The 25395-nt window shown below is 51.7% G+C and overlaps 2 protein-coding genes and 1 long non-coding RNA gene across 5 annotated transcripts; 2 read left to right on the forward strand and 1 right to left on the reverse strand.

Moving 5' to 3' along the window:
* Window positions 1-770: 770 nt before the first annotated feature.
* KXD1 (KxDL motif containing 1) lies at window positions 771-9060 on the reverse strand. Its single transcript, XM_072786688.1, has 5 exons — window positions 8904-9060; window positions 5632-5753; window positions 4058-4210; window positions 2685-2731; window positions 771-1751 (listed from the first exon to the last, which is right to left on the reverse strand). The coding sequence occupies exons 2-5, from the start codon at window positions 5730-5732 to the stop codon at window positions 1522-1524; spliced, it is 531 nt and encodes a 176-aa protein (XP_072642789.1). The 5' UTR covers window positions 5733-5753; window positions 8904-9060; the 3' UTR covers window positions 771-1521.
* A 63-nt stretch (window positions 9061-9123) lies between these two features.
* On the forward strand, window positions 9124-10875 carry LOC140610524 (uncharacterized). The gene is made up of 2 exons (XR_012012144.1): window positions 9124-9175; window positions 10207-10875. It is a non-coding gene; the product is annotated as an uncharacterized lncRNA (long non-coding RNA).
* Window positions 10876-14609: 3734 nt separating this feature from the next.
* On the forward strand, window positions 14610-23829 carry FKBP8 (FKBP prolyl isomerase 8). 3 transcript variants are annotated; one of them, XM_072786695.1, is made up of 9 exons: window positions 14610-14714; window positions 16074-16399; window positions 18497-18666; window positions 18839-18927; window positions 19211-19428; window positions 20052-20224; window positions 22179-22256; window positions 22754-22885; window positions 23310-23829. In XM_072786695.1, exons 2-9 carry the CDS (start codon window positions 16099-16101, stop codon window positions 23394-23396), a joined length of 1248 nt encoding a protein of 415 aa, XP_072642796.1. In that variant the 5' UTR covers window positions 14610-14714; window positions 16074-16098; the 3' UTR covers window positions 23397-23829. The 3 variants fall into 3 exon arrangements, with proteins under 3 accessions (XP_072642796.1, XP_072642797.1, XP_072642795.1); XM_072786696.1 differs by having other exon boundaries at window positions 14622-14714; window positions 19208-19428; XM_072786694.1 differs by lacking the exon at window positions 14610-14714 and adding an exon at window positions 14852-14904 and having other exon boundaries at window positions 19208-19428.
* The last annotated feature ends 1566 nt before the right edge of the window (window positions 23830-25395 follow it).

Here is a 25395-nt window from a genome sequence, read left to right on the forward strand (position 1 = left end):
GAGACTATTTGTGCTAAAACCAAGGAATTAAGTAAAGGATCAGAGGGTCCAGGGCTCAGGGGTCAGGACACAGAAGGTAGGAGGAGGCGCAAGGGTGGGACGTGTGAGACACTTGGGAGCCACCTAACACTAGGAGTCAGTTATCTGAAAAGTTTCTGGCCGCCGGGAGAGGATGAATTTCAAGGTGGCACTAAGAGCAGTGAGGGCAGGTGGGGCTGGTGCATTCACTCAAGAAAATGGGGTGCGACCCAGGGTCTGTTTGGGGCCATGGAGGACTTTTGTTAGGACTGAGTCTTGAGTTACCTTTAGATTTGACAGCGTAGCTCTTTATTTCCTTGAACGCTTACCAGCGCCCCCTATTGATGGGCAAAAGCACACACTCTTGGATCTAGGAAGATGCCTTTAATAACAATTAAATTTCTAAGTGCTTAAAAGATGAGGGAACTCTACACAGTGTCTACTGGGGAATGGGACTCAGCCTGGGTCCCTAAGGAGTCCATCCTGAGACAAATCTGGAGGAGGAGTTTTTCAAAGAGCTAAGGGAACACTTGTGAGCAGTGGGAACAACATGTGTGAGTACATACATAGGTGGTGATAGGAAGTTGGGTTATTATGGTTGCTACTGGAGACTCCCAACAGTAGCCACATCTGTTTCTAGCTTAATGGTACCTGGCCGTTCATACCCCTCCTGTCTCACATCCTGCACTTACTTGTCCCCCTTATGGCCGCCTGGGCCCAAGGATGGAAGGAAGCCACTGCTAAGTACACCCTTCCCTTTTTAATAACAGAGTCTTTTTATTGATAACTTCCCAACAGCATCTGTAAACATCGGGTACAAAAATATTCCGTTTAACTCTGTTTTCCAAGGTGGCTCAGCTTGCTCCATGGAGGCCCTGGGAAAGGCCTGCTGGGCCCTCGGGGTTCCACCTCTGGTCAGAGAAACACAGGCCTTATCAGGCTTGTAGCTGAATGGCCAGCCTTCATCTTGAGCCTTCTACAACTGTCTCAGAAACCTCCTTGAGATACCGATTGGAGACAGTATTCAATACTTTTGTTGGAAGAAGGGAGAAGGAGACCAGAATTAGTAGGTGCAGGGATGGGCTGGGGTGAACTCAGACAAGACAGTGCTGGTCCACTTTGAGGAGGTGTCGACCAAGGCACTGGGGCAGGAGCTATCTGGCTCTGGTCTCTGGGAGCCTTTAAATGTTGGTTAGAGCAAACTTCAAGCCTGGCTCTGGAGAAGCTCCCTTATGCCCAGCCCAACAACTCCAGCCAAGCTGATCATCCCCTGGCTTGGCAGAAGGGTCTGCAGAAGACAGATGTTCTCAATGAGGAAGAAGTGGGAATGACAGACCCCTACGAATTCCACACCCTTGGGAGGGAGCCTTGTCCCCTGGGGAGCTCCAGGTGACAGAACAGGGTGGCAAAGCTGATCTCCAGGCAGGGTTACCTGCTGCCACCTCAGACACCGAGGGAGTGCTGCCACTGCCCTGAGACCCCTTGGGATGCCAGGGAGTAGTATTACTCGCCCGGTGTCTCCTCATCGTCTGTCTGGCTGCGGCCATTGATGGCAGGGGAGCTGGAGCGGACATGGGAGAGGTCCTCGAAGCCAGGGCTGAGGGAGGGTGAGACGGTATCAGGACTGGTGTCACATGAACCCGTGCTCTGTTCCGAGGTGGCAATGGTGGTTGTGGTGCTGGGCGGGATGAGGTCTTCATCCTCGTCCTCCAGGAGGGATGCCTCTGGGATATCTGGAGGATGGAGTTGGCTTAGTCACTATGGTGGGCACTGTAATGAGGGATTTACTGGGCCTATGACCCCTGACAGCTCCCCTGCCACCCAAAGGGGCATAATGTGGCCCATTTTACAGAGGAGGAAACTGAGGCCCTGGCAGGTGAGAGGTTTTCCTTCAAGGTGCGGCCAGGACCTGGCTTCTCTGGGGTCAAGTCAACATGGGCCTTTGGCCTGAGCCTGGCTCTGCCTTCTTGACTGTGTTACCAGGACCAGGCTGCCTCAGCATTCTGCTCTATAAACCAGGCCTGATAATAGAACTGCCTTTTTTTTTTTTTTAAAAAAAAAAAAAAAAAAAAAAAAGGAAGCTCTACACTCAATGTGGCACTCGAATTCACAACCCCAAGATCAAGTCGCATGCTCTACTGACTGAGCCAGCCAGGTGCCCGGACAGAATTGCCCTTGGTTGTTAACAGCCTTGGGGTGGGGAAATGTCGGCCCATTTGGCAGAGGGCGCAGAATGAGGCTCAGCATGGGGGGATGCTGCACTGCCTCTGAGAAGTCACTGATCTTTTGGGCTACTTTCCCTCTGTATGAAATGGGATAGTCTCAGCCCACTTCATGGGTGGTTACAGGTAAAAGCCTGCCTCATAGGGCTATGTTAATCCACTTGGGCAAGGACTGTCATCGTTCTTATCCATATTCCCCTGTGTAACCTCCCCCCAGGAAAGGGATCCTGGTCCCAGCATCTGCTCTACAGGTGGCCAAGACCAGAAAAGCACCCCCACCCCTGCCCCCTGCTCCAGGTCTCTCTGGATCTACTGCCCATTAGGGCCTGGACTCAGCGTCAGCCCCTGAGGTGACCTTCCAGAAGCCAGCCCTGGGGTGAGGGCACTGGCATCTGCGAGTACAGAGGCCAGGCGTGGGGCACAAGAGCCCTGGATGACACTTACGGCTGAAGGCCTCCGGGTGCTGCCTGGCCAGCTTCCCTTTCAGCGTCCTGCAGGGGAAGGGAAGGCATACAGGGCTGAACCTGCCAAGCAGACAGGCTGGGCCTGGTGTACACCAGGAACCCTAACTGCCAGCTCCAGGTGGTTGAGGGATGGGAACCCCCCTCCCCCGGTACCGCTTGTCACTGTTCCTGGGCTGGAGAGAGGCCCATGTGCTCAGCCCTGCAGACCTTTCACCCCTGGGCAGATGGCAGCCACCCAGCTGTCACAGAGCTTCTGAGTGTCCTTGATGCTGGGCCTAGCTGGGCCCTCTACCTGCCATGCCCTTCTTATGTCTGCCCTCCTCTGTCCAGATAACCTTCCAGGAGGCTTCCTCACTCCATCCTCAGCAGTCACTCCCCTGAGTGACTTGTTCCAGTTGGTCCCCCATCACTGGGATGAGAGTGTCTGTGTTAGGAGTGATTATCCATTCCAGACACCACGTACCTTGCACATATTAAAATGTTGTTCACAGAGAAATGCCTGCTTCATTTCTAACCAGCTGTTTGTCCTTTTCTCCCCGCAAAGTAATAAAGTCATGTTTAAAAAGAATGATAAAGGGATCTTTGGGGTGGAGTCTCATCCTTGACCGTGGCCAACCAGTCCCCACCAGAAGTACTACCATTGCTGGGTCCCTACCCACAGGGCAACTGGGCAGAAATAACTTTCTTCTTCCCGGGCGATACAGATATGCACAAAGGGTGCCAATACTTGGGGTTCCAGCTCACCCCCAACACCACGCCTGGGCAACCAGCCCAATGAGACGCCCCAGAAAATATGTGCTTTTCTAAATTTAATTGGCCCATCGCATGATTTCTGCTCTGCCAGTGGGTGTGGCTGCCCCCAGGGCCGAGGAAGTGACTCCATCAGTAGGGGAACTGTGGGTGCAGCTCTGGCTCACTCCAGGCCCAGGCATGTGGCCACAGTCATTAACAGTGGCACTGATGCAGGCTCTTGAGTGCTGCCTCGAGCATTCTGTGTTTCGTCACAGAAAACAGCTCAGAAGGGACCCACAAAAAACTGGCAATTTCTTACACCTCTTGAGAGAAGACCTGAATTGGGGGCTGGAGGGACCAGAGGCTTGCCTTCCCCTGGCTGTACTTGCCTGCCTTTTGCATTAGGCAAAAGATAAATGAAACTTAAATTCAGAAACTTCAAGATTTTTTATCCCAAAGTTCAGAACTTCTCAGATTCTAAGTGAGCGCTAAAGCCTCATAAAGCAAAGGAGCTAAATCTCCTTCATTGCTCTGTTATAGGGAGTGGATGGTCTTCATTGAACAGGGGAGGAACTTGAGGTTCAGAGGGGGAGGCAGAAGCTGGAGGGGCTGAGGACCCACCTGATCCTGCGGAAGATGCTGTCCAGGTCTCGCTTCATCTCCACCAGGGTCCTTGTGTGGTGCAGGAAGCGCTCGCTCATTTGCTGCAGGCGGGCACTTGACAGGTTGTTGAAATTCAGCAGCATCTCGTTGGTCTTCTCAAAGCGGTCCAGCCTGGCAGCAGTGAGAAAGCACCAGCCCTACACACAATGCTCTACAAACTTGCCATGCCCCACAAACTAATCATGCTAAGCCCTTTCCTGCTTCATGATCTTTACATGTATTATTCCCTTGCCCTACAAAACTCTACCTGCTGTTTGAGCCATCTAGCAAACTCCTGTTCAACCTTCAAAACCCTACCCAAAAGGCACCTAGGTGGCTCAGTTGGTTAAGCGGCTGCCTTTGGCTCAAGTCACGATCCCTGGGTCCTAGGATCGAGCCCCACATCAGGCTCCCTGCTTGATGAGCAACCTACTTCTCCCTCTCCACCACTTGTGCTCTCTTGTGTGCACTCTCTCAAATACATAAATAAAATCTTTAAAAAACAAAAACTAAGGGGGATCCCTGGGTGGCTCAGTGGTTTAGTGCCTACCTTTAGCCCAGGGCATGATCCTGGAGTCCTGGGGTCGCGTCCCACATCAGGCTCCCTGCATGGAGCCTGCTTCTCCCTCTGCCTGTGTCTCTGCCTCTCTCTCTCTCTCTGTGTCTCTCATGAATAAATAAATAAAATCTTTAAAAAACAAACAAACAGATAAAAACAAACAAACAAAAACCCCTAAAATCCTACCCAGTACATACTTCTCACATAGCCTTTCCTCCCTCTCAAGCAGACTCTGACTCCTTGGACTTCCTAGACCCAAGTTATTCCTCTGGCCCAGCCCTGATACCATGGGGCCAGGAAGGTCTGTGTCTGGTTTTGTCTTCCCTGACTGTGGGAGTTCATCAGGCCAGGCCTAAATCTGACCCAGACAAACCCAGCACTCTTGTCACAGGATGAGAGAAGTGGAAGGGTATCAGGTCTGTATTGTGTCATAAGTGGAAGGAAGAGACTTTGTCTTAAATACACAAAAATAAAGCCACAGGAGTCTGTGTTTCCACCCTAAGATTGTGTAAGCCTTTCTTCCCCACAGAGCAGGCTGGAATTAGGGTGAGGCTGTGGTGGTCACATGCCAAGCCCCAAGGAGGGCAAAGGGTGTTGACGGCCCCCCCAAAAGACCATGAGTACTCTGCAGAGACAGCCTAGGCTCTGAGGGACCAGATTCCTAATCGGAGATCAGTTCACTGGCTTCCTCAGATCCCCTCCTGCAGCTCCTTCCTATCCCCCACTCCCCACTCCAGGTCTTGGGATAGGAGCTGCTGCGGCCCCTGCCAAGCCATCCGCAGCTGCAAAACCATCCCAAAGCCCTGCTTCCTGTGCCAAGGCCTCGCCTCCAGGCCAGGAAGGAATTTACTTTGGAGCCAGCCGGCAAATTTGCTCATTTCCTTCATTTTATCACCAGTGTGGGCCCAGGGTAGGGGTGGGCAGGGCAAGAATGCTGGCCAGCAAGTGGATTCCTTCCCACGCCCGGGGCCCACAGCTCTTGGCCACCACTCACATGTTCTTCTGAGCCAGGATGATAGCATTGACGTCATCTGTGTTCACCATGCTCAGGATGCGGCTGCAGAAGACCCTCGAGGCCGAGTCCGGGGGGTCCATCTCTTCTTCCTCCTCCGCTGCCTGAAACAAGCAGGAAGAGTCTTCAGTCTATACCAGCCACTGGGGTAGGTGGGATGGAAGGAGGGTCTCAGAACCCCGGGCCCCATGACCATAAGTTGGTCACACCACCTGAGCCACAGCTTTGTCATCCTAAGAATTCAGGGGTGTTGGGAGGACATATCTGCAAATTGCACCCAAGTACATCAGAATTCCATCACCCACCCACCTCTGCGGCCCCAACTCTCCATAGGCCCAAGGCCATGGCCACTTCTACCTGCACAGATCTGTCAGTCTCTTCCCACATCCCCTTGCTTTGCTCATCCCACCATAGGGCTTTGCACCTGCTGTCCCTACAAGTATGATTGCCCCCTCGAATCATCACCACCTCCAGTATCTTCTCTCCCAAGAGGTCTTTGATAACTAGTCCCTACTCTGGTTACTTTTAGCACATCGCTTTATTGCTTCATTGGCTCATCTTTTCCTAAAATTCTCTATGTTATCAATTGACCTTTTTTTTTTAAGATGTATTTATCTTGGAGAGCATATGTGTACACACACAAAAGGAAGGAAGGGGGAGTGGGAGAGGGAGAGAGTCCCACAACCCCATGACCCTGAGATCATGACCTGAACTGAAACCAAGAGTAGAACCTTAACCAACTGAGCCACCTAGGTGCCCCATCAGTTGACCTTTTCACCAGTTTGCTCCCAAAACATTGTCAGCTCCAAGAGGTATGTCTCTCTTCCAGAGCCCAGCCCAGAACCTGGCTCACAGCAAGGATCACCAGAACTTAGCTTAGCAGCTTTCAAACTCACCTCTAGTTAGGACAATAGACTTTTGTTTTGCTTTTAAAGATTTTATCTATTTATTTGAGAGAAAGGAAGAAAAGGCATATGAGCAGAGGGAAGGAGGGAGGGACAGGAGAGGGAGGAGCAGATTCCCCACTGAGCAGGGTGGCTGATGTGAGGTGCAATCCCAGGACCTGGAGATCATAACCTGAGCCGAAGGCAGCAGCTTAATGGATTCAGTCCATTCAGGCACTCCGACGACGGTAGACTTTTATTAACAATTAAAGCCAAGAATTTCAGTCTGTGGGCCCCAGCAACCTAGATGGCTCTGTGTTTAGGCAGATGAGCATGATGGCGGGTAGGGGCCTCCTGGACCATGCCAGGGCAGGAGGGGCCACAGGTTCAGCATTCACCCTTGAGGGTAGGTGGCAGTGTCCTGCAAAACCTGGAGTCCTGGGCAGCCCCAGTGGCCCAGCGGTTTAGCGCCACCTTCAGCCTGGGGTGTGATTCTGGAGACCTGGGATCCAGTCCCACATCAGGCTCCCTGCATGGCGCCGGCTTCTCCCTCTGCCTGTGTCTCTGCCTCTCTCTTTCTCTGTGTCTCTCATGAATAAATAAATAAAATCTTAAAAAAAAACAAACAAAAAACAAAACCTGGAGTCCTGACATAGCTTGGCTCTGGGGTCTACATATTTACCTGCCAACAGAAAGGCCCAGTTGCAATTTGTTGAGATTCACATACAGGACCAGGAAGGGCTTTCAGAGCCCACTTAACTCTACCTTCCTCTTTATTGATCACTTACTGCATGCTATCAAACCACTAAGCTTCATACACTGAGAACTGTTATCCTTAATCACATATCAAGAAACTGAGACTCAGACACTGAGGAACTGGGTCATTGTCACATAGCCAGTAAACCCAAGTCACAACTCAAAAGCCCACAGTCTGCAGGATCCACAAAAGTGTGACTCTGAACAGATCTTCAATGCTCACCTATGCCAGGACAGCTGCATCTTACAGCAACTAACTTCTGCCACACTTCTGAATTTTTCCAGGAAAAAAACAAACAAACCAGAAGTGTGTGTGTGCATGCGTGCGTGTGAAATTGCCTCATTTACAAATGTTAATACTTTTCTCCCTGCAAGCATCAAGGAGGCCAAGAGTTATTTGCAGCCCCTACTGTCTTCTGGAAATAAACTGCCACACCTGGTGAAGTTCCCCTCACCCAATAATCACTATGTTTATTGAATTCCTACTACATGCCAAGTACTACCACCCACAGTATCCACATTTCCAAAGAAGTATGATCATATATAAAGAGGACACTTGGGCTCGAAGGGCAGAGCCCTGTGGCAGGAAGCCCCACAGCTAGTGCTTGGCAGGTGCAAGATTTGGACCCGTGGAAAATGGTTCTGCTCCAAAGTAGGGCTCTTTCCTGTCTCTGGGTCCCAGATGGGGCTGAGGGATTCAAGGCACACTCTCCATCCAGCTGCCTTTCTCAGGAAGACTTCGCTAACAGCTAGTCTGGCCCACATACAGGGTGGAAATTACCCAGCAAGAGCTCTGATCCCTGCTCCAAATGTATTTATGAGGAAAACATGCAGAGAGGGAGGCTGTGTGACCTTGGGAAAGTCACCTCACCTCCCTGAATCAGTTTTCTCATCCAGAAAAGGAGAGTAACAAAGAATCAGAACCTTACAGCGCTGTCTGTGGGTACTGAAACTAATAGTGATAAGGAGCTGGGCTCAGAGCGGGCTGCTTCTCCAAGCAGAGTATGAAGTCCTAGGGCGGGGCCGGGGAACCAGCATTTTAGCTAGGGGCTCCCTGGTACTTCCAAGAACAGGAACAAACACTTGGACAGCACTTCATTTAATCCCCAATCTCCCCTATAAAGCAAACACTATCATCTCCAAGGGCACTAAGGCGCACACGGGTGGGTTCAGTTACCCAAGGTCACACGGCAAGGCGGAGGCACCATAATTCCATCCGCTTATTTAACAAAATTTAACTTGGCGACCCAACCTTAGCAAAACCCGCGAGTGAGGTGGGACTCGCATAACCCCTCACGCCCCGCCCCTGCAAAGCGGGGAAACTGAGGCCCAAAGAGGGCAACGCCCGGTTCCGGGTAACACTGCACAGCCTGAACATAGTCAGCCCCAGCTCCCGCGCCCCGGATCCGGAACCGGCCCGTGGCGCCGCCGGCGCATACATTGCGCGGACGGGGAAACTGAGGCCTGTACGCAGGAGGGGAGCCCAGATGTGGCCAGCGGCGCGCCCCACCCCGCGACAGCCCGGGGCCGCGCCCGACCCGGCCCGGCTCCCCAGCGGTCCCGGCGTCCCCAGCCCCACCCCGAACTCGGCCCCGGCGTCGGTGACAGCAGCACCTGCACATCTGGCGGCCTTGCTCGCGCTTCCGGGATGGCGCCCGCGCCGCCGCGACGTCACCACGCACCATGCGTGCGATCAGGCGTGTAGGCGACGTGCTTGGGGCCGATATGCGTGCTAGGAGGCGCGGCAGGAAGGGGTGGGGCTTAGGGGCTGCTACTGTTCGCAAGTGCGTCACCACGAATAGCCAATCAAGCAGTCTCTCTCGCGCCTGCGTAGTTTCCAACGCCCGAGATGCCCGGAAGGGGGCGGGCATCCTATTTAGTAGAAGGTAAGACTGAGGTCTGACGGTGGCAGGGACTTCTTCAAGGTCACGCGGTGCTCAAGTGGCCTGTGGTTGAGCCAGACCCAGGCAGCCTGCTTTCTAGGTTGGGAATCAGATTCATCTAGTTCAAAAATCCCTTCTCCGCTTTTGGTGACCTTTCTCTGGTCCAGGATCCCATCCAAGATCTCATGTTGCGTTTAGTCGTGTCTCCAAAATCTCCACTCTGTGGCAGTTCCTCAGTCTTTCCTAGTCTTCTATGACCTTAATACTTTTTTTTTTTTGAGATTTTATTCATTTATTCATGAGAGACACACAGAGAGAGGCAGAGACACAGGCAGAAGGCAGGCCCCACGCAAGGAGCCCCATGCAAGGAGCCCCATGCAGGGACTCGATCCTGGGACTCCAGGATCACGCCCTGGGCCGAAGGCAGGCGCCAAACCGCTGAGCCACCGAGGGATCCCCTGACCTTAGTACTTTTGAAGAGTGCTAGTTTTGTAGACTACTCATCAATATGGGTTTGTCCCATGTTTCCTCATGTTTCCCCTAACCCTAACCCTAACCCCTAACCCTAACCCTAACACTTTGGGCAGGAATCCCACAGAAATGATGTTGTGTCTTTTTCAATACATCATATCTGGAGTCATAGGATATTGATGTGTCTCATTATTGGTGATGTTGACTTTGGTTACTTGCTTAAAGCAATGTCTGCCAGTTTCTCAACTGTTAAGTTACCCTTTCCTCCCTTTCAATAAGTATCTTATGAGATACCTCAAGAGACCATGCAAACACCCTAACTTTTTTTTAATACATTTTCACCCACTAGTTTTAGCATCCATCCATGGTTCTTGCTGGCAACAATTACTATGGTGATTTTCTATTTATTAATTAATCATTAATTGGAATTCTATTATAAACAACAGCTGTCCATTCTTTTCTAGTTATACATTTATTCAAGTATGTCACTATGAACTCATGAGCATTTTATTTTGTGGGTTACAATAATTTCTTATTTTCCTCTTTTTATTTTTTTATTTTAGGTAGGCTCCATGCTCAAGGTGGGACTTGAACCCAGGATGAGATCAAAAGTCACATGCTCTAAGGACTGAGCCAGCCAGCAGCTCCTACAATTAATTAGTTACTTTGCTGCCCCTTTAGGTTAGCTTCTATGTTCTTTCAATATGTCTCCATTTGGGGGGGCACTTGGGTGGCTCAGTCAGTTAAGCATCCAACTCTTTATTTTGGCTCCGGTCCTGATGTCAGGGTTGTGGGATCAGGCTCCTCTCTCAGTGGGGAGGCTACTTGAGATTCTCTCTCCTTTTTCTCACTGCCCCCTCCTCCCTTAAATAATTTTTTTAAATTTAATAATATGTCTCCATCTTTCTCTGAGTACTTCCTTACTTTTAGCACTGCAAGATGTTCCATGCTTGGTTTGGAATATCACTGGAATCAGCCATCTCTCCAAAGATCCTGGTTCCTTTTCTTGGAGAATGGTATTGAGAAACCAAGGTCTAGGGATCCCTGGGTGGCGCAGCGATTTGGCGCCTGCCTTTGGCCCAGGGCGCGATCCTGGAGACCCAGGATCGAATCCCACGTCGGGCTCCCGGTGCATGGGGCCGGCTTCTCCCTCTGCCTGTGTCTCTGCCTCTCTCTCTCTCTCTGTGTGACTATAATAAATAAAAATTAAAAAAAAAAAAAAAAAAGAGAAACCAAGGTCTGGGTGCTGGGTGTGCTCACTGCCACTGGGGTGTCTGCTCAGAGACCCTCTCAGCAGCAAGAGTTAGAAAATATACATATGTATACTAACCAATGCATAAACATTTATATTTCTATATGTTCTTTTTTATGTATACTGAAAACCATGAGTTCATACTGATTCAAAGATGCACTTTAAGTGAGATAATTCAAGTTAAATGCATAAACAAAACAGGGCAAATAGTACTTGCTCAATAAATGTTAGCAATTAATTATCACTAGTTGTTGAGGTCTTGTGTATATGATATGTATGTATCTAATTTTTCTATGTCTCAGTTTATTAACTATGAGTGATCATAGCATTTGCCTCTTAAGGTTGTTGAGAGCTTGAGAGATCTCTCAAAAGCCCTTGGGTACATGGAAGACTCTTTAAGACCCCTGAAATTAAACATATTTGAGTTCTAATTCTAGCTCTGTCACATCCTAGCTGAGTAGACTTGGGCAAATGGCTTAACCTTATGAAAGCATACAGATTAATTCCTTATAATAAGGCTTGGCCCACTATAAGCCCTTAGTAAACTGAGGATGAAGTATTATTACTCCCATATTCTGCTGCCGTCATTCATTGAAAAGTTAATGAGGACCAGGATTATTATATATTTAGTTCAACAGTATTAAAAATTGTTCAGTAAGCCCTCTAGGCACTTCCCCTGGGGGTGGCCCATATTATGGGGATCCAGAGAGTACTCAGTCCCTGCCTAGCCTTGAGGATCAAAGGACACAGTCTGACGCAGACAATCTCAGTACCAAAGAAAACAATGCAGGGCTATAAAGAGGAGAGACTCAAGCCTGGAGGAACCTGAAGAGTGGGGTATGAGGACTCATTTGGGGGCAAGGAAGTAGGTACATCTGGATGGGGTAGCATTAGGAGTTTTCTAGGTTCTGACATTCAGGACTGAGAGAATCACAGGAGCAAAGGTAGGATGATGCAAAAGCACGTAGTGTGCCTTTGACTTCTGTAAGAATTGTGGAACTCTGTGAGTCGGGCAGCAGCCAATGCTGAGGGAAGAGCCTGGGTGGGGCATGCTGGGAACCATGGTTCTGTGTGAGGGCTGCAGTAGAAGAGGCCCAGATTGGAAAAAACAAGCTTTTCCATTGGTCCCTCAGGCTCTGTTGGAAGCCAGGAAACATTTATCAGGGTCCTGGAAGGGGTGGGGGCTACAAGTCAAGGTTAAAGGGACTTGGCTGGCCCCAAATGTTTCATGCACAGTGGAGTAGAGACAAGAAAATGTCTTTTTTCTTTGTGTGTTCAAGGGAGAGGGTGAAAAGTGATGGGAACACTCGGACCAGTGATAGAGACATTCTTGGGGGGAGGCCTAAGTCTGGGAATTGGAAGCCTCTCTCTACCATTTTTTTTAGTTTTATTTCCTATTTCGTGCTTATCACAGTTGCAATTAGATACTTACCTGAATCATTATGCAATATTCAGCTCCCCGGGTGGAATAGAAGCTCAATAGGGGAAGAGACCTGGCCTATATTTGTTTTCATCACTGTGACCTTGAACAAGACAATTACTTTCTTTGTGCCTCAGTTTCCTCATCTGTAAGATCACAATTATCTTACCGAAAAAACATGCATCCAATCCTAAAGAAAGCAAGAACAGGGAGAGAAAAGGAGCACAGAGCAGGTGATTCAGAGAAAACACACACAAGAGCTCAAATTTAAGTCTTCATATGTCAATAATCATATTAAATGTAAATAGGCCATATGCTCCAGGTAAAAGACAAAAATGGGTAGACTAGATCACAAAGGAAAACCCAATTCTGTGCTGCTTACAAGAGACACACATACAACGTAAGGGTACAGAAAGCTGGAAGGTAAAGGTTGCAAAAGGATAGAGCATTTTTGAAATGAGCCAAAAGAAAAAAAAAAAAAAAGACTGAGCCAAAAGAGGACAGATGTACCACCTTAATATCAGACAAAGTCCACTCTAAGGCAAAAAACATTGAAATAAAGAGAAGCATATCATAACAATAAAAAGTCCAGTTTACCAGGAAACTATGACAATTGCAATACTACTAGGCAGTCAATGAGATGGCCTCCAAATATCAACCTTTGTCTCATAAGGCTGATGGGAGGATGAAATATACATGAAGTGTTTGCCTTCCCTTGTGAAGTCTGAATGTCAATTATGACTATTATTGTTGCAATAGTTGCTGTTATTAGTTTATATTTAACTTAGTTGTTTATTAGTATCATTGTTTATTGCAGTTCTTCCAGCCTTTATAACAGAGGTGGGGCTGGATGGGTAAGAGACTCCACTATGTAGATAAAAACACTGAGGTTTAGAGATGGTCAGGGAATAGTCCAAGTCCCTCAGAACCATGGGTGACCCAGGGTTTATTTGATGTTCTTTCCCAGGAAATTTCTTATATGTCCTCACTGTCCTAGCACCTCTTTGGCTAACTGGCCTGCTTTCCTACCAACCACAAAGATTTCCCTGAATTTCCCCCACCCCCTCTCTTTTTATGCCAGTCACTGTGTAGGCCCCAGTGCTAAAACGATGACAAACAACAGACTCTTCCCAGACTATGGGGGTTTTCCAATCTAATGGGCAAGGCAGAGGTAAGTCAAATAATGGCACAGACATAAAATCAGTTACAAAGTAGAGGTTCATCATGTTCAGAGGACAGCCAACCAGACCTTGTTTGGGAAGGTCATGGAGAGCTTCCTGTAGGAGGTGACCTTGGAAGGAGCTCCAATCTGACAGGTTAGTTGCCTCCAAAAGCAGTTACCTCCTCCGGGGTTAGGTACCTCCAATAGTCAGTGACTCATTCATTCATTCATTCATTCATTCACTCATTCAATTATTCACTCATTTATTGTACTCCCATATCATAGGTGCTAGGCTTCATTCAAGGATGCAGTGGAGACAAAACAGGAAAAATTCTTTTCCAGGATGGAGCAGCATGGGATAAGGGGAGGGAAGCAAAAGAATGAACAAGATCATTCTGTGCTTGGGTAACTCCTGGGAAGGAAGTAAAACAGAGTGAGGGAAGAGTAAGTGTTTCCCCTTTTGCAAAACAAGATCCATAAAAGCCCATCTAATCGAAGCTGCCACCTTCTCCTGATGCCATGGGTACCTTATCACCCCTCAACAGAGGGTGCAAGGAGGAGAAACTCCTTCCAGTAGCCCTCCTGGCTCAGTCGTTCACCTATTAATTGAGCTCCTGTACGCAAAAGGCACCCTCCTGGGGATTAGACAGTCCACACGGGGGGAGGGGGTTCCGTGTACCCTTGGGTGATCTCTCCCCCTCGAGACCTTGGGTCCACATCTGTAACTAGGGCTTCAGGGTGGGTTTATCCAACAGTCCCAGAGCTGCCCTGACGGTCAAATCGGAGCTCCTCAAAGAAATACCTTTTAGGACTGTCCTCCCCAAAGTACCCCCCCACCCCACAATGTGAAAGTGCGTGGATGGGGGTGTTTATCCTCATTTCGCAGATGAGCAGGATGAAGCTCAGACCGGAACGATTAGTCCCGCTAAGCAGCGCGACGCGGATTGGCGAAAGGACTCCTATCCGGAGAGCCCCCTGCCCCCGCCCCCGCCCGGGGTGGAGGGGCAGCCTCTGCCCCTTTAAGAACGCCCCGCGGAAACAAGCAGGAAGGGGGTGGTGCTTGCTCCCGCGACGGATGCGCCCTCGGACCAATGGGTGCCGCAGTCGCAGCAGCGGCGGCCAATGGGCACGGTGGGGGCGGGGCCGGGCGCCCGAGCCTGGTTCCCGAGGCGCGGCGGCCGCGGCTGGGGGCGGGGAGGGGGGCGCAGGACCCCAGGCGGGGGTCCCGGAGCCGGAGGCACGTGTCCCGGGGCGCCGGCAGGGTTGCGCCGGCTGGGGGCGCTGCCCAGGCCGGGGCTGGTCTGGGTGCCGGGGCGGCGGGGGCTGGGGCCGATGGGCGGGGCCAAGGGCCGCCGGGGGGAGGCGAGCCGGGGGGTGCGGAGGGTCGGAGTGCTAGAGGGGGCGCGGCCCAGCGCGGGCGGCCGGGGGTGGGGGCCGAAGGGGGCTGAGGGGAGTGGGTGGGGGCGGTGCTGGCAGAGAAGTGCAGGGCCGGGGCCCCGAGGGTGCGGGGGGTCGGGGGCCCCAGAGTGGTGGCGTCAAACAGGCATGAGGCGTTGGGAGCCTGGGTGGGAGGTTGACGGAGAGCCAGGTCGAGGCGAGGGGTGTCTGGAGGGCGTAGGGTGTTATGCGATTGGGAAAGGAGCGTATGGGGACATCAGGGTGTTTACGGGTCGACTGAGCGGCTCTCGGGGGAGCTGCCCGGGTTGGGGGCGGTGGTTGGGGGAGGGGGGAGAGCGAGTATGCGGGCGCAGGGGATTGTGGGGGTGGGGGCAGGGAGGGTCTCAGAAAATGGGGCTGGAGCCCGGAAGGAGCAGGCAGGTGAGGGTTAGGGAGATGCTGTGGGTTAGGATGATGGCTAGGCTCTACGACCTCCGAGCTGGGGGCCTGGGGGAGAGGGGGAGTTCTTGGTAGCCCGAGGAGGGGGCTGTAGAATGTCGTGGGGGTCTTGACCACTTCTGTACAGGAGGCTACTTGGAGAGAGTGGTCAGGAGGCTCTAGGAGAAAGGGCTCCCAGGGAAGGGTTTGAGCCAGGGTCCTTGGTATTGGGGAAGTGGCATTAGAGTCGGTATGGAAAGAAAAGGCTTGGGGTCGTGGCAACCCTTAGGAGAAGGGGCAGCTGGAGGTAGGGAGTCCTGGTAAAAATTCAGTTCCCTTTGGGCTCTAAAAGTAGACTTCCTGAGACTTCAGTCCCTCTAACAAAATCCCAGTACCCCCTCTGGGCATTTAATCAGTTAAAGCCCCAGGTTCAAATTCTGTCCCTTGCAGTTGCCTTGCTATGTGACCTTGGGCAAATGGCTTTGCCCCTCTGGGCCTCAATTGCCTTTTCTGCAAGATATAGTGTGGAGAGGGGAGTGTTTCCTACTTCTCTGGGTATTTGTAAAAACTATAAAATAATTAGCTGTAATAACAGTTATTATTGTTTGGGACTGATTGATGCTCAGGGTTTGATGTGTGGGGTCAAGCCCAGGTTGTTCTTTACCCACCATATAGATGAGGAAATTAAGGCCTGGAGCCTCCAAGTCACATAGCAGATGATTGGCAGCATGGTGAATGGATGCAGAGAGGAATTCTTACCCCATCCATTCCCCCCCACCAGGGCCAATTCCCGTCCCCCCAGCAGCATGGCATCCTGTGCTGAGCCCTCTGCCTCAGGGCCTGAGCCCACTGCCCCACCGCCTGCTGGGGTCCCACCACTTGAGGACTTCGAGGTGCTGGATGGGGTGGAAGACGCAGAGGGCGAGGAGGAGGAAGAGGAGGAGGAGGAGGAGGAAGACCTGAATGAGCTGCCACCACTTGAAGATGTGGGGCAGCCTCCACTGGAGGAGGCTGAGCAACCTGGGGCCCTGGCCCGAGAGTTCCTGGCCGCCATGGAACCTGAGCCCGAGCCCGCCCCAGCTCCGGATGAGTGGCTGGACATCCTGGGTAAGGAGCAGGGGTGGCTTGGGTTGACCCTAATGGCCTGGACAGCTCAGGATCAGAAATGACCTTGGCCTAGGCCCTCCTCTCCCCTGAGCCTCCTTTTCCCCTTTCTGCTATGAAGTAGATTGGAAGTTAAACATGTAATCACGGTGATCGCCAGCCATCGGCAACTGGTTGAGACACTTCATATTTAAGAACCCCTTTCATTGTCACATGCACACACGCACATGCACATTGTGTTATGTTCCTGTTTCCCAGAGCTGCTAAGAGCGGCTCAGAGAGGCTTAGTCACCTGCCCAGGGCCACACAGCCAGTATGTCAGGTGCTGGCAACTCCCAGCCCCCACTGCTGCTTTTTTAATATTTGTCTGGTGAGTACCTGTCCCCTGAAAATGTGTCTGGGGGTCAAATAGATCTGTGAACATCCTATTTTGTTCAGTCCTCTGTCTGGCTCATTGTAACTGCTCAGAGAAGTCCTGCAAGGAAGAAACTAGGGGAACCCACACACGTGGCCCACCATGTGCCCCATGATAGCAACTCTGGAAACTAGAGAAACATATTGCTACTGGTGCTGATATCTAGTATGTTAAATAATGTTAGAATCTGCTAATAAATGTAGCAGTAAAACATCATTAATCGGATCACTGATACTAATATTAAAGCAATAGTATCATATAATACTGATACTGATAACACAGAATTGTTACTAATATCATCTCTACTGCTAATAGAAACGTTACTTCTAAAAATAACACCAGGTAGTATTTACTAAGCACTGGTTCTGTGCAGGGCCTGTGCATCATATTTTAGCTTCACAGTAACCCTCTGATGTAATTCTTACCATATTCCCATCTTACAAATGAGGAAACTGAGGCTCAGAGAAGTGGAGGTGTTTGCTCAACAGACAGCTTCCTTTGCTATATTAGAATTTGGGAAGGTCTTCTCTACTGTTATTAAGAGCTGCCATGCTGTGCCTCTAAGCACAAACCTGACTGTGCATTTATATTTGAGCCAGCTGCTTTCTGAGGTCAGAATTTGGGCTTCCATACAAGGATACTGAGGCCTTGAGAGGGCACGTGATTTGCCCAGAGTCTATCCTGATGGCTGCTTGTAACCCTACCAGCACATCCATCATTAGTGCCCAGGAACTTAAAGACACAGGATTCCTAGGGACCCACTAGATCAATGGTTCTGAGACCAGATATGGGGCATATATAAGCTGGGGAGCAGTACAGAAATTTGGAACATTCTAGAATATTCCAGAATATTAATAGATATTTCCCTGTCCCTCACCTTCAGTCTAAGGTCTGTTCAGAGTTATGGTATATTCCAGACTAGAATAGTATAGAATCCAGGTAAATGTCAGAATATGGGTGATTGCAGGTGATATTACGATGACAGGCCTCACAGATATAAGCCCTCGCTTGTCTCAGTGGTTGTTGTGGGATGACATTGGCTATCTTTGTTTTGGGGGTACCTTGAGTGGATTCGTGAAGGCCTCATGCATGCTCAGTGGCTGTTGGCCTTTGATTTACGGGGGCATGGAGGAAAACATGGGCTGTGAGGCAATTAGGGGCACTTTGCTTATAGGTCTTCTCGCTCTGTTTAACTTTTAAATTTGGTGACATTGTGCTTTGGTAGGGACTCACTCCTGGTGTCACAGGCACTCTGCTAACCAAGCAAAGTGCTCATTGGGTGTCACCAGGGGGCCCCCTGATGACCCCATTTCATGGCGAGGTAAACTGAGGCCCAAATGTTGAAGGGCTGGATTGGAGCCAGGAGAGGGAGTGGAGGGTGGCTCCAGAGTCTTTTCTGGACATCCCTGTCAGCCTGACTCTGCTGGGCAGGAGGACTTTTCTCAGCACTTTGCCTTTGCTATCTTAATTTTCTTAAGGTAATGGTCATACAGGCAGCCATTATCATCACCCTTTCATGCCTAGTGTCCCGCCAGGGACTATCCCAGAGGCATGGGGTCACTTATCCAGTAAGTGGCAGGGCAGCTGTTTGAGGCTCAGCAGGGTGCTGGAAGAGGAGTGCTTGGGGAGCAAGCACCCATCTGACCTGCCCAGTGACAGACTGCTTGTCCCTGATTCCCCGACAGGGAATGGGCTGTTACGAAAGAAGACGTTGGTCCCAGGCCCACCTGGCTCGAGCCGCCCAGCTAAAGGCCAGGTGGTCACTGTACAGCTGCAGACCTCGCTGGAGAATGGCACTCGGGTGCAGGAAGAGCCAGAGCTGGTGTTCACCTTGGGCGACTGCGACGTCATCCAGGTGGGAGGGGGCGAGGGGCCTGGCATCTGGCCTGGGGCCCAGTGGAGGAGGCCGGGGCTGCAGCCTGGAGGGGGAGGAGGTGGGCTGGGGGGCGGGGAGATGGTGGGGTCAGAGCAGGAATGGTATTGCTACTCTGTACCTGAGCCTGACTCTCTTGCCCCCACATATCCAGGCCCTGGATCTCAGCGTTCCACTCATGGATGTGGGGGAGACAGCTATGGTCACTGCTGATTCTAAGTACTGCTATGGCCCCCAGGGCAGGTGAGAACCTGTCACCAGCAGGATCCCTCCCTGTGGGGGACCCTTTTGCTTACCAATTTTATAGAAAAAGAAACAGACTTAGGCAGGGGAAGTCACTCATAAAGTCAGGTAGCTCATGGGTGGCAAGTCACTTCCCTTTTGCTTTACTGAGGAGGGGGTGACGGTGGGGCCAGCTCCCAAGTCTTGAGCCTTTTCCCCCCTGCTCCCTAGCCAACCCAGTATGACGGGTTCATTCGTGGTGGCCGCTGGGTCTGAGTGCTGCTCTTGCCCCATCCCCCAGCAGGAGCCCATACATCCCCCCACACGCGGCCCTGTGCCTGGAGGTGACCCTGAAGACTGCCGTGGATGGGCCTGACCTGGAAATGCTCACAGGCCAGGAACGTGTGGCTTTGGCCAACCGGAAGCGGGAGTGTGGCAATGCCCACTACCAGCGGGCCGACTTCGTGTTGGCGGCCAATTCCTACGACCTCGCCATCAAGGCCATCACCTCTAGCGCCAAAGGTGACTGCCACATCAAATCCCCCCACCCCCTGTGAAGGCATCTACTAGTGCCAGAAACATCAAGCCACAGAGGGCTTCAGACTCAGAATGTTCTGGAGTATTTCAGAACAGAATATGGATAGATGTCCAACTATTCCTAACCTTTAGGCTAGGGTCCACTGTAGACTTGTGTGGTATGTCCCCAATCACTGGAATGTTACAGAACTCAGGTAGGTGTTAGAATGTGGGTAACTGTAGATCGTGTCAACTATGTGCCCTGTGGTTAAGCCTTCGCGTTGCTTAGGCTCTATCTTACAGACCCTTCAGGAGTGCCCTGAGGATGGTGCTGGTCTTGGCCCCTGTTAGAGATACAGAAACTGAGACGGGAGAGGCTTGAGGTACTCTGAGGAATAGATGGTGGAGGCCCCGCCCCCAGGATCTCAGAGCCTCTCTCCCCAGTCTCTTGTGACTGAGGTTCTCTGAGGCCCTCCCCACCCAGTCCCCCCTTCCACCAGGGCCTGGGTGACACAGTGTGTGGGGAGCCTTTCCCTGGGGGTAGAAGCCAGCTGGCCCTCCACATGGGTGGCTGTGGGGGCTTGGCAGCGTGGTGACCACTGCCATGGTTGAACGCCATCCTCCCACAGTGGACATGACATTCGAGGAGGAGGAGCAGCTCCTACAGCTGAAGGTGAAATGTCTGAACAACCTGGCGGCCTCACAGCTGAAGCTGGATCACTACCGTGCAGCGCTGCGCTCCTGCAGCCTTGTGCTGGAGCACCAGCCTGACAACATCAAGGCTCTTTTCCGCAAGGGCAAGGTAAGCTGCAGGCTGCAGATGGATGGACCACGAGCTGTGGGCAGATGAGCATAAGCTCCGGCTGGGCAGGCTAGTTCCCCCCAACCTAGGACAGTGGGGCTGGTTCTAAACTCTGGATTTGAGACAGGCATAGGTGTCAACCAGCCAAGCTCTCTGGGGTACAGGTAGGGATACTGAGTCCCAGACAGGTGCTGGGGTGTGGCCTGAAACACAGCAATTCATTGACTGAGGCCAGACTTGAACCCTAGGTCTTAGGTTCCCTCTTATACCTGACACTACTTAGCGGCCCTTTGGTGACTGCTCTTTGCATATAATCCTCTGTGGTTCACTTGTCTCACGGAGTGAAAGCCAAGTCCTCATGGCAACCCTTGGGGCTCTGAGTCATCTGGTCCTCCCACCATCGCCTTCTACCTCTCCTCTTTCTTTTCTCCATTCCTGCTCAGCTTTCTCACTGCTTGCTGCCCAGGCCAGGTCTCTTCCCACCCGAGTGACTTTGCACAGGCTGTGCTCTCCACCTGAGATGTTCATACGTCGGATCCCCCCATGGATCCCTCTTTCACCTCCTTCAGGTCTTTGCTCTGATGTCACCTCCTCAGGAAGCTCTCCCTGCCGTGCCCACCTGACCCCCCTACCCCGTCTTCATGTTTTCCGTGTTGCCGTCAGCACAGGCAGGCGTCATCGTGGCTGTTATGTCCCTTACTAGGAGCTGGAAATTTTGTGTGTTTCACTCACTGGTAAATCTCTAGCCCTGCAAACAGGGCCAGGTACACAGTGGGAGCCCAGTAAGTGCTATGGAATGTAGGGATGAATTTTGCCTGTGTAGACTTGATCATAATTGGTTTTGCCCCATCTCTGTTCATCCCCACCCCTGTGTCTGTGTGTGTTTTGGGGAGAGGTTCAGCACCTTTCAGCAGTAAACTGAGGAAATTGAAATACAAGCAAACTGTAGGGGCAGCCCCGGTGGCTCAGTGGTTTGGTGCCTGCCTTGGGCCCAGGGCGTGATCCTGGAGACCCGGGATCGAGTCCCGTGTCAGGCTCCCTGCATGGAGCCTGCTTCTCCCTCTGCCTGTGTCTCTGCCTCTCTCTCTCTCTTCTCCGTATATTCTTATAAATAAATAAAATCTTTAAAAAAAATAGTGTTAAAAAAAAAAGAACAAGCAAACTGTGGGTCACCTAGCCTGTTTATGAGAGGCATGAATAGGGCCTCCTTCCAACCAGCATTTTTTAAGCACTTGTGTGCAGGGGTCTGTGTTGAAATGTGGAAAGAAGATGCCATCTCTATTTTTTTCAAGGATCTATAATCTTGGGGGTAGTGGGATTATCTGATCATGTAGCCTCACACACATTTACATTGCCGGTTTTAGGTGACAAAAACCTACTCAAACAGATTCAAGCAAGAGGAGGAATTAATAGTTTATAAAACTGTCAAGTACCAGGGTCTTGCTTCAGGCATGGCTGGATCCGGGTGTTAAACAATGTTGTAGGGATGCTTTGCCTGACTGCTGTAGGTTTTCCTCTCATGGTGACCAAGATGCTTCTTCCTGTCCGCTCAAAAGTTCAAGGCTTCCATCCTCCCTGCTTAGTATCTGGTTTCTCAGTGACACCAGAGTAGTTCCGGCTGGATCTCATTGGTTGGCTCTGAATCATTCACTGTAGTCAAAGTTTTGGAAATGTTCAGTTGGCTTCTCGAGCCAGCCAGGGTTGAGGCCACCACCCAGGTTTCCTGCAAAGGATGAGACTGACATGCAAGGGAAGGAGCAGATTGGGATGACACTGAACCCAGTGGGCACTCATGTAGTTCTGAGGGCTTGGGAAAGATATGAGGGTGGCTGGATCCCTGGGGTGATTGTTGGTGATAGATTTGGGACTAGTCAAGGTGGCCAGGAGCCTGGCAGAGCTGAGCCTTTTGAAGAAGATCATGGTCTCTTGTGATGCCATCCATCTCCTCCCACAGGTGCTGGCCCAGCAAGGGGAGTACAGTGAGGCCATCCCCATTCTGAGGGCAGCCCTGAAGCTGGAACCTTCCAATAAGGTGAGCAGAAAGGAGGCAAGCTTGGGTCTTGCCCTGCCATCTGGTGGTCTTCCCCTTGTCCTTTTGGCTGCGGCTCTCCCTATGGTGCCCCAGCCTGGGCAGTGACAGCGAGGGGGTGGGTGGCCAGAGAGCCCCAGCCAGCTTGCTGAGACTCCCATCACCCCTGCATAGGTGGTCTGGGCTCACCTCTCTCCCAAAGGAGTCCCAGAGCCAAGGGTGCCACCAACATGGCCAGTATCAGCAAACTCAGCTTTTCTCCCCAAATCTTCCAGTGTTCTGGCCACCTTGTGCTCTGCCCCATCCACTGGTTACTTAGGGAGATAGAGGTGGCAGTCCAGTTTGCTGATGCCCAGGGTGGGGCCGATGGAACTTTTATGGCCCAGTGGTCCTAGCCCCAAAGTGACTGGGGGCACCAGAAAAGCAGCACATCAGAAATGATGGTCAGGTTGGCTGCTTCCACTGTGTGTTCTTAGCCAACTGACACCCACCTCTTGTAGACGATCCACGCAGAGCTATCGAAACTGGTGAAGAAGCACGCAGCCCAGCGGAGCACGGAGACTGCCCTGTACCGGAAAATGCTGGGCAACCCCAGCCGGCTGCCTGCCAAGTGTCCTGGCAAGGGTGCCTGGGTGAGCGGGGGCTGGCAGGCACAGGGATGCTCTGAGAGGAGGGGCAGGGGCTAAGGGCGGGGCACACCACGTAGAAGGAGTTTCTTCATTTTGCAAGCATTGTCAACTGGGCTGTGTTGGACTACACGGTACACAGAGAAGCCTCAGCCCCATGCGGCCAGGGCTAGAACAGAAGATGGAACACAAGTTGGAGGGCCCAGGGTGGGGAATGATAGCTCTTCCAGAGGGGAAGGGGAGGTGTTCTAGAACAGGGGACATTTGGCTTGAGTTTTGATGTATGAGTAGGAGTTTTGCCAGAAGGTGGGAAAGGCATTGTCAGGCAGTGGTTTGCTGGGAGGCCTGTTTGGACCATGTTGGTAGCTAAAGCCCGGGGTATCCATCTTGACTGCCCTCCAGCCTTCTCTTCCCTCCCCTTTATCCACAGTCCATCCCCTGGAAGTGGCTCTTTGGGGCGACTGCTGTTGCCCTGGGGGGTGTGGCTCTCTCTGTGGTCATCGCTGCCAGGAACTGACCACCCAGGCGGCCACCACCCCCTCGCACACCATGGACCCCACCCCGCGCTCCCTAACTTCCCCAGGCTCCCTGTCCACTGCCCTGTCTGATCTAGCCCCCTCCTCTGGGGCGAGAGCAGTGAGGTGTGGGGGCCATGTGGCCCCAGTGAGCCAGGAGGGACTGTGGCCCTATAGGAGGAAAGTGAGGCAGGGCCTGGGCTTCATATCCAGCCAGGAGGGAGGGGGCCCTCATTCCTCCAGACCCAATTCCCACCCCCACCCCCTTGGGTTAGGTCTCAACAGAGGCCAGTTTCTCCTTCCCAACAGGCCTGGGGGCAGCCCTTTCCCAACTCAGTCCCTGTCCAAGCGTCAACCCCTGCCCACACCGCCTGCTGCCCTCTGTCCAGGTTCTCCTTCTAACCCCTCCCGTGAAATAAAGCCTCCTACCCCGCACTCTGCCGTCTCCAGTACCTTCTTCCACTGTCACTTGGGGCTGGGCCAGAGATGGCCCATGTCACATCCAGGGCCACGGACCAGAGTGGAGAGTGTCTCCTCTCAGGCCACCGTGGCAGCAGACCTGATTTACAGAGGGGGAATGGAGGCTGGAGAGGTGAGGTGATGCGTTCAGGGTACCCAGCTGGATCTCTCAGGAGTTCACACTCAGCTGGGCTGGTTCCTCCACTTTTCTTGTCTCTGTTGCCCCATCTGAAAATGGAGATCCTGACAGGACCTAACTGGGGATGGTGCTGAGACCTCAGTGACCACAGGGGGCTGGCTACTCTGCAAACTGACAGCTCCAGTCTGGGTAGCAGCATAGCCAGTGCAAAGGTCCTGGGGCAGGATTGAGCCTGGTGCATTCAGAGTGAAGAAGAGTGTGTGGTCAGCAGAACTGGATCCTGCAGGGACTAGGGGGAAGGGTTGGGGTTGAAGCTAGGAGTTCCCCTTGATCTCCTTTAGTTTTTCCCCCAACCTGGGGCTGTAGGTGCTTTTCCCATACATGCTGCCACCAGAACAGGCAGAGCCAGTGTTCCAACTTCTGTCAGCACAGCACCTGAGGCCCATCTCACGGCTTCATCCTGCCTCCGGGAAAGGGGCCCTTTGGGAATAGGTCACCACAAGGATCTGTCCTGCACCTGTCTCCTAAGCCCAGGAGGGAAAGCCACTGGCCACAGCAACCCAGTAGAAGGTAGCGGTTAGGCCTTGAACTTGCCTGCTCCTGGCCCCTGCTCTATGAGCCATCAGGATGACTCTGGACACAGATCTGTGGGTAGCTTGAACCTGCTCCTCCTTTCTACACCATTCAGTCCCTTGAGGGTTGTACTTTATACTCAGACAGGAGGGGGCTCTGTGGGTTGTGCTGCCATAGGGGCTGTGGGTTGGCCAAGTTTGGGGGGGCAGAGTCCCAGGTAGGATACCCCCTCCTCAGCCTTGCTGACCTCAGGCTAGGAAGCTGGCCTGGACTGATGACCGTGGGCTGGCTAGGGTGACTTCCTGGCCTGGGTTGTGAGGGTCATTGCTGCCACCATCCCCAAGTACTGCTTATGTGCTGGCATGGCACTAGTCTACCAGGGACCCACAGTGGCTTCATTTCTGGGCCCATTCTTCACATATTCTGGAGACAAGTCCTATGTCAGGTAGGTATATTGTGAATATTTTTTTCATTCTGGGGCTCACTTCATTTTCTTAGAGCAGATGTTTTAAATTTTGATGAAGTCCAATTTACATTTTGCTTTTCTACCATTCTGTGTGCTTTTTGTCAACATTTGCTGAACCCACTTTGTAGGGATTTTCTAGGCTTTCTTTTAAGTGGTTTATGGCTTCAGCTTTTCCATGGAGATCACGATTCACCTTCAGTCAATGTTTGTATACAATGTGAGGTTGGAGTTCAGGTCCATTTTCCGTATAGCCTATCCAGTTGTTCCAGGAACATCTGTGGGGAAGACTTTCTTTTCCCTAGTGAATTACTGGGGCAGTTTTGTTAAAAATCCATTGATGACAAGTGTGAGTCTTCTGGCCTCT

Source organism: Canis lupus, chromosome 19, assembly GCF_048164855.1.
Source record: "Canis lupus baileyi chromosome 19, mCanLup2.hap1, whole genome shotgun sequence".
NCBI classification, from domain to species: Eukaryota; Metazoa; Chordata; class Mammalia; order Carnivora; family Canidae; genus Canis; species Canis lupus.

Excerpts from the sequence above, each read along its gene's own strand:
- KXD1 (XM_072786688.1), bottom strand. The coding sequence starts at position 5,732 with ATGGACCCCCCGGACTCGGCCTCGAGGGTCTTCTGCAGCCGCATCCTG. Across the intron at positions 2,732-4,057 it reads AGCATCTTCCGCAGGATCAG|GACGCTGAAAGGGAAGCTGG; the intron begins GTGGGTCCTCAG and ends CTTCCCCTGCAG. Across the intron at positions 1,752-2,684 it reads GCACCCGGAGGCCTTCAGCC|ATATCCCAGAGGCATCCCTC; the intron begins GTAAGTGTCATC and ends TCCATCCTCCAG.
- FKBP8 (XM_072786696.1), top strand. The coding sequence starts at position 16,099 with ATGGCATCCTGTGCTGAGCCCTCTGCCTCAGGGCCTGAGCCCACTGCC. Across the intron at positions 22,257-22,753 it reads AGCTGGAACCTTCCAATAAG|ACGATCCACGCAGAGCTATC; the intron begins GTGAGCAGAAAG and ends CACCTCTTGTAG. Across the intron at positions 22,886-23,309 it reads GTCCTGGCAAGGGTGCCTGG|TCCATCCCCTGGAAGTGGCT; the intron begins GTGAGCGGGGGC and ends CTTTATCCACAG.